The sequence below is a fragment of the Ricinus communis genome, chromosome 4 (genome assembly GCF_019578655.1).
Source record: "Ricinus communis isolate WT05 ecotype wild-type chromosome 4, ASM1957865v1, whole genome shotgun sequence".
Taxonomy (NCBI): Eukaryota; Viridiplantae; Streptophyta; class Magnoliopsida; order Malpighiales; family Euphorbiaceae; genus Ricinus; species Ricinus communis.
The window spans coordinates 27,378,412-27,386,187 of record NC_063259.1 but is presented as its reverse complement, the minus strand read 5'-3'; the positions used below and the strand labels follow the sequence as shown (position 1 = coordinate 27,386,187).

The window sequence follows — 7,776 nt, the reverse complement described above, 5'->3', positions numbered from 1 at the left end:
CATTGTATTTTAGTTTGCTTTCAGATTAAGTTAGTCATCTTGAACGAATATGGATAATCCATGGGAGGGAACAAAATTATGAAGAATGCGTAACGGGGGAACCTCATTACTTTGCTTTCATTTTACTTTCTTTTTTACTATAAAATGATATCACCTTTTATTGATCAGGGATAAGGTATCAAAACTTTGATTATAATATCACCAAAAGATAAATTTAGACAATTTATTGTTTATGTAGCAATGTAAAAACTATGTGCCACCCATTTAATATTGAACTCATTTAAAATCATGGATCTCACTAATTCTAAAATTTACCTATAACCCTAACTTTAATATATAATGTAACTTTTAGCGTTAGGGCTACAATTAAAATTTTGAGTGAAAAATGACTAGTGATATATCGGTGATACTATAATTATAATTTTAAATACTAAAATGATAAAAATTAAAATTTAGTACTGAAAATAAAATAAAATAAAAATTTCATCACTGTCCATACAATTAATCCTAATCTTGGTGTATGCTAAACCTGGATAAATTTTTTTTTTTTTTTTTTTATGGCTGTTACATGTATATAGTTTGTTAAGGTTTGACATACTGGTTAATTTGGAGATCCATGATGGGCAATAGAGTTCAATTCCAACTCTGAAGCTGACGCGTGCTCATAACTTGGCGTGAACAGCTATCCATAGTCATGAACAACTTCAACTTAGAAAAATTCTCGGGGGACTTGAGACAACGATTAAGTAATCCACCTCTTTAACGTAAGCGGTAAGGCCGTAGTAACGATGAACAACATGCAAAAGCTCTTGCTATTTACGTGTCAGCTTGAAGGAAAAGTACCTCCACCAATCAAGTTGCAGCTGCATTCTCTTGAATGGAACTCTTCTTGTTTTTGTTTTTTCTGTTGTTTTCCAGCATCTGTGGCTACTAAATTTTGGAGATTTTTGATGGGCATTCCACTTTAACTCCAAGTCTGAAGCTGACGCTCATAACTAATTGAGTGTGTGATTAGTTATTTCAAAGTCAAACTACTTGAACTGGGGATGCAAATGGAGCCGATTTTAAATGCATTTTCAGTCCACTCCTTTATATTGTGGCAGGTGGTTAAATGAAACACAGTTTAATCTAAGGTTCTCATGCTGTATTCTAAATCCCCATTAACATGGATCAAAAGGCTTTTCTCCTTCGGCCTTTTTAGTATCTCAAAAGTTCAATTGAGATGAGCCACGCTCACATTTCCAATACCCAACTTCAAATTGTAAAGCTAATAAAATATACACGTGCTTCATCTCATCTCATCCTTTTTCTCAATGCACGTAAGACTAGTTGCACAAAATACTGCGGTTCAATTCCACAAAACATTTTCAGGTGAATTCATGCTAACTTGAAACGTGGTGGATTACTCAATAATATTAATTATTATCACAATAGCATAACATATATAACTAATATCATACGTCACGGCTGTACTGTTGATATAATAGTATCGGCGCACTGAATTCGTATAAGATTCTTTGAAGATCACCGCTTGTTGACAGAAGCCGGCTAGAAAGATAGGAGACATTTTGCATATCAATCCGAAGCCATATAGAAGGGATAAGCAGCAGGCTGACTCTGTTGCTTGTCAAAATTATACAAGAGAGTCCTACTTCACTATTATTTATCCACATGTTCTCAAGTTGCTATTATAACAAATCCCACCAACCAAATCAAATTACAGGTTTCCTTTATTTTATAAATCCTACCCATAACTGTCCAACAAACACAACAAGTATACCTTAAACAAACTCAAATACATCTAACACCACAAACAGTGCGAATTAATCAATAAACTAATACTATTCTTTATTCTAATTAACAATATAAAAGGAACAGCTTTTATCTGGCACCGCGGCGCACCACCGTAGTCCTTAAAAATTAGAGTCGGTTCCGACACAAATCACCATTAAACCAAGACCAACCATCTGGTTTTGTCTTTGACCCAAATGTGGGCCCACTTACGTAATAATCTCTAGCCAATTGGACCATCCAATTTTGCAGAATCATTCGAGTAAGAAACGCACGTTTGGCTGCTTCGTTGCATGACAACAAATCTTTTATGTTGCCACGTAGATAGTAAAAGGTGTTACGTGTCAATGTCTTATGATACATGTGGAGGTGATAATAGCTGGCATGGATTAGGACGCGGTACACATCAGACTGAGGAAGGACTCTTGCGATCTCCAAAAGCCGGTTTATTGTAATTTTTGGCCTTGAACTCTCTCTCGCAAAGGCTGGTTTATCCATTCCACGTCAGATCTTGACGTGCATTTTTAATGTTCACTTTTCTTCTTTTCATTAATATTTTATTTGCTCTTTTTGTTGTTGGCGATGTTTTTCATTAAAATATCTTTTATTATGTATGCGATCGGCGTCGTTCGAGATCAAAAATAGACTGGATGGATAAGAAAAGAGTAAATCTTATTAATTAGTATCAAAAGGGTTGATATAGAAGTGTAATTAATCAGTGATCACGCGCTAATGCAGAAACAACATTAACTTAGTAGTGATTAACTCAACCACTAAAAGTATTTTGATATCTAAAGAAAGATTTTAAGAATTTAAATTCATTTTTTTTTATATATTAGACATATTATCATTCTTATATAATTATCAGAATTTTCATGAATTTAGAAACAATAATCAATTTGACATAATTACGGACTAAATTTTAATAAAATAATTACTAAGTAACAAAAATTGACTTTGTTGTCTATGACGTTTCTCACATGGAAAAAGTCTATATTACATTTATATTTGTTAAATAATCCATAGATAAATTAAGATCATTAAATCACACATTTTGAGTACTATATATTTTCTTTTTTTAGAAATGAATAGAGTATATATTTGAAATTAAATACAATTAACATAAAATAAAGTAAAAATAATAGCTCCAAAGACGAAAAGAAAAGTAAAAAGAATGTCATATTAATATATTACTTCACTCAGAATCTTAACAAGAAAATCATTTCGTATACAAGATTTTCCTAACTTGTAGCCAAATTTTCTAAATTTCTACATATACAGCATTTGACCCTATTTTCCTTATTAGTTTTGGTTCCTAACTTGGATTGGATACTAAATCAAAAAACTTGAAACTAGTTATCATTTTATCCACGCACAACCAAAAGCGCGTGACGTCCTCTCTGTCGTCTGCTTCAATTTTTTTAATGAATTTGCTGGCAACTCTTTCTTCTTGAGTGGTTATAAAAAGCGCAGCAGACACGATTAAACTCATCATTCACATTCAACAAAAACCTCCAATAAAACGTGTCTTCATCTCTATCTCTCAACATCCATGGAAGAGGCTCATAGCACAACCGCCACCTCCACCCTATACGGCGACCTGTACGCCCATTTTCAGAATATCGATGGGAATTCTCGTGAATTACCTGAACCCGACGTCCAAATTCTCACTTCCGGTGGACTCCGCATTCCTGTCCATAGCAGTATTCTGGTACTTACTATTTAACTTTCTTTTATCATTTTCTTTAGAGATAGTTTTTGTGTTTTCTTAGAATTATAATCTGTATATATCCAACAATTTTTTTCCTCATTTTTCTTTTGACTGAAATTATGATATATGAATAGGCATCAGTATCATCAGTACTGGAGAATATAATTGATAGACCACGTAAGCATCGGAGCTCCGAGAGAATCATTCCCATCCTCGGCGTTCCCTGCGACGCCGTTTCCGTGTTCGTTCGTTTCATCTACTCTGCAAGGTTAGTTAGTTCTAATTTTTCGTGTTTTAATTCCCAACATCGACGTGTTTATCTCAGCCGTCCATTTGATTGTTCAAAAGTATTCTAACGGCTCAAAAATTCTTTGCCGGCTAATTGGTCTTTGGATTTTTCATATTCAAAGTTATTCTTTTGATTTTGGTCGGTTACGTTCTACAGATATTCCTTTCTTATTTTTTTCCAAACTTAGAGGAGGAAGTAATTTTGATTAGTTAATTAATTGTATTAGAGAATTATATATTATTTATTTTTAGTTAAATGACGGAAACGCCCTTGGATCAGATGCACAGAGGACGAGCTGGAGAAATTTGGGATCCATCTATTGGCATTATCCCATGTTTACTTGGTCCCACAGCTGAAACAGAGATGCGCTAAGGATGTGGGTCAACGGTTGACGGTTGACAATGTGGTGGATGTGCTTCAATTAGCAAGGCTCTGCGATGCACCTGATCTTTATCTCAAGTGCATGAAATTAATCACCAACCATTTCAAGTCAGTAGAGAAAACTGAAGGATGGGAATTCATGCAAAATCATGATCCTTTTCTCGAGTATGAGATTCTCCAATTTATTGATGAAGCTGAATTGGTAAGTTTTCGTTTATTGATATCAAAATTCTCAATTTTATGAGATTAATTGAAATGGGTACTTGAAGATTGTAGGAGCTCTATAAAATAAAAGGTGTTAACAGTTATTGTGAAATGATTAACAGAGGAAAAAGAGAACAAGGAGGCACAGGCAAGAGCAAAGCTTGTACATGGAGCTAGGTGTAGCAATGGATTGCTTAGAGCACATATGCACTGAAGGGTGCACAAGTGTTGGACCTTATGATGTGCAGCCCACCAAAAAGAGGGTTCCATGTAACAAATTCTCTACGTGTCAAGGTCTCCAGCTTTTGATCAAGCATTTTGCAACGTGTAAGAATCGGGTTAATGGAGGTTGCTCCCGTTGTAAGCGGATGTGGCAGCTGCTCAGACTTCACGCTTCAATGTGTGACCAGCCTGATTCTTGCAGAGTTCCTCTCTGCAGGTAATTAATAAAATCCTTTCCTGTTACAATTACGCTCTTAATTCCCTTGTCATGAACCTGATTCCGCCAGACGCGATACTTCTACTTCTAAACTCTAGACTCTATTTAGACAATTGTTCTTTTCTAATTCTTGAAAGACTAAAGTATTTCGCATGTGATACATAAGTAACATAAATTGGTAGAGTTGGTGGATTGCCCTTACACGTAGACGTTAATCTTCGCCTTCATTGATTAGGTGACTAGGGTCAACTTTAGTGGGTTGCTTTGATTCTTCATTGCTAGTTTGTTTTACCTCCTCAAGTCTTAAAATAGTTAGCTGCCTTGTCACGTTTGTTTGATCTGTATGTGTAGCCCCCTGAGATTGTTCCATTATTGTTCTAGAGTCGGCATAATCTTCAAAGGAACAATCGTGTCCATTAAATCAATAAGAAAAGCAGCCGTACTGATTTATCAACGCTGGGATGTGACGAAAGGACATGGTACCAAGTTGATAAACCTAGTGATAAGAACAATGACCATTTTTTATACATTTTTCATATTGTATTTGCAGCACAATAAAGTTTTCTTTGTAGCTAAATGTCGTTATCTGGGGATGGCCCAAATTGCCCGTTAATTAATTGAGCTAGAGGCAGGGGGCATCTTATAACACCAATTTAGCCGCTTTACGGGTTATATTACAACTGGAAAATAACAGAGATTAACGGTCGATCCGTTAAAGATTGTTAAAAGGTAGATTAGCCTTTAGGTCTGTAAACCATTTCAATGACCCTTAATAATAATAATAATAATAATAATAATAATAATAATAATAATAATAGGGTCCTGAAAGTGCATCTCTATGTCCTTTCCTTGTTAAAGGTCTATATGCTTGGCGTGTCTTTTGCTTTATGAATTGATATTTTATTGAATTGTTCCAATTTGTGACCAATCATCACTAAATATTAAGACCGATGGTGGCAATACTCATTTTTGCTTCTTTTCTTGACTGACACAGGCAATTCAAACTTAAGATGCAACACGAGAAGAAGGGCGATGATGCACTATGGAAATTGTTAGTGAGGAAGGTAGTGTCTGCAAGAGTTTTGTCTTCACTCTCCCTGCCTAAGAGGAAAAGGGAAGAGCAATTAAAGGAGACAATACATGATCATGGCATTAGGACCTTCAGATTATAAACCATAAGTGTTGTGTAGCAATCTTCATTGAAATGTTTGTTCTTTTTGTGGATATTAAAAAATTTCGGGTTGAGTTTTAGTACCTTTACGCTCCCTTATTTTTCAATTAAGAGTGTGTGAAGGAGTAAAAGTGTTGGTTAGATCTTTGAGTGAAATGTTGTGTATATGAAGGGAAGAAGAAGTGAATAAAATAGTTGCTTGTAATCCTAATTTTCTGTACAAAATGCAAGTAACTCGTTTTCTTCTAGTCTTCCTTGCATTTGTTCAACAACTATCTCGTTCTTTCCATTACACTGTTTAAGTAGTTAAATTCCAAAAGCAGAGTGTCAAATCAAATAACAAGTGAAAGTAGTAATTAGTTTAATAATTCATAGCATGTGCTATTCGATGAAAATCTATTACAATCACTGCCAAGTGCCAATGTGAAAAATAGAAATCATGTAATCTATTTTCCAAACCAACATCCTGAACGACAGGAGATCATATGCTTTAGTAGACACTAATGCCAATTGTCAGCCAAATTCGAGCTGAGTGCTGCCTCATACGAAAAAGGATACAAGACGAGCACATGTGAGAAAAATTAACCATCTATTTCATAATTTTACAGTAGAAAAAACGTTGAAAAGTTAAATTCTGCATTAGATAGTGGGCGACTTTAACTTTAGTCGTTAGTCCCCACCCCACTCCACACCTCAAAGAAAGAAAACAAGGTGTCCTGGTCCTACCTTTTCTCAAGGAAAGGCACCCAATTAAACCGGCTGATTCAAAATGCACATGATGGTTGATTCTGGATGAAAGTAGTTTTGATATCAGAAAATGCATGCATCTATTTGCTTTTCCCTCTCATCTCTTTGAGGTTGTTGTCACTTCCGTGAGATACTGGCTTTCCTGACCTCCTGTTATTGATATTTTCTCATTGTCATCAAAGATTTTTAGCAACAAATATCTCATTCAATCATGATTTTTTTGATGTATATGTCACTCGATTTTTATTTTTTACTCTCTCAAAATTTTTTTTTGTTAAATTTAGTGTATATATTATAAATTGTAAGTATATATATATATATATATATATATATATATATATATATGTGTTTTACACAAATATCTCATGTCTCACAATTCAAAACATCAATCAATCATCAATCAATTCAAAATTATATATATATATATATATATATATATTATTTTACATTTTAATATTAAATAAATATTTTATTATTTAAAACTAATATATATATGCCAATCATCTATCGGTTTAGTCATAAGCGGGGACATAATATTAATTTTAGATGAAATTTAATTATTTTTTAATACATAAATAAGAAATTTTTATTTAGTTTTATGTATGTACGATTAATAGGAGAGTGACACGTATATAAAAGTATTTTATATTTTGGTATTAGATGATTGGCGTATATTTTATTATTTAAAATTAAAAATATATCAAATTATTTATCAATTTAGTATATAAATAAAAAATATATATATATAAAATTTAGATAAATTCAAGACAGATTATAAATGAAAAAGGCTGCTTATCATTCCAACCATTTGAATTAGACTTATATCCATATCCTATAATTGAAATTATTTTATTCCAAGTTTTATTATTATAAAAGAGATTAAATATAATCTGGGTACTAAATTGTTGCTTTCCTTTTCATTTCTTTTTGGTAATTATCTATTTATAAAATTACCGGAGAGTAAAAACAGTTGTCGTACATAATATTACTCCTATCAACTGCCAGAAGATACCATATCCATTGTTGGTGGAAGACATTATCAA

General features: G+C 33.3%; 1 protein-coding gene across 1 annotated transcript; it reads left to right on the top strand.

Moving 5' to 3' along the window:
- Positions 1–3,268: 3,268 nt before the first annotated feature.
- On the top strand, positions 3,269–6,234 carry LOC8278242 (BTB/POZ and TAZ domain-containing protein 1). Its single transcript, XM_002511230.4, has 5 exons — positions 3,269–3,502; positions 3,637–3,770; positions 4,071–4,374; positions 4,499–4,815; positions 5,810–6,234. The coding sequence occupies exons 1-5, from the start codon at positions 3,344–3,346 to the stop codon at positions 5,985–5,987; spliced, it is 1,092 nt and encodes a 363-aa protein (XP_002511276.1). The 5' UTR covers positions 3,269–3,343; the 3' UTR covers positions 5,988–6,234.
- The last annotated feature ends 1,542 nt before the right edge of the window (positions 6,235–7,776 follow it).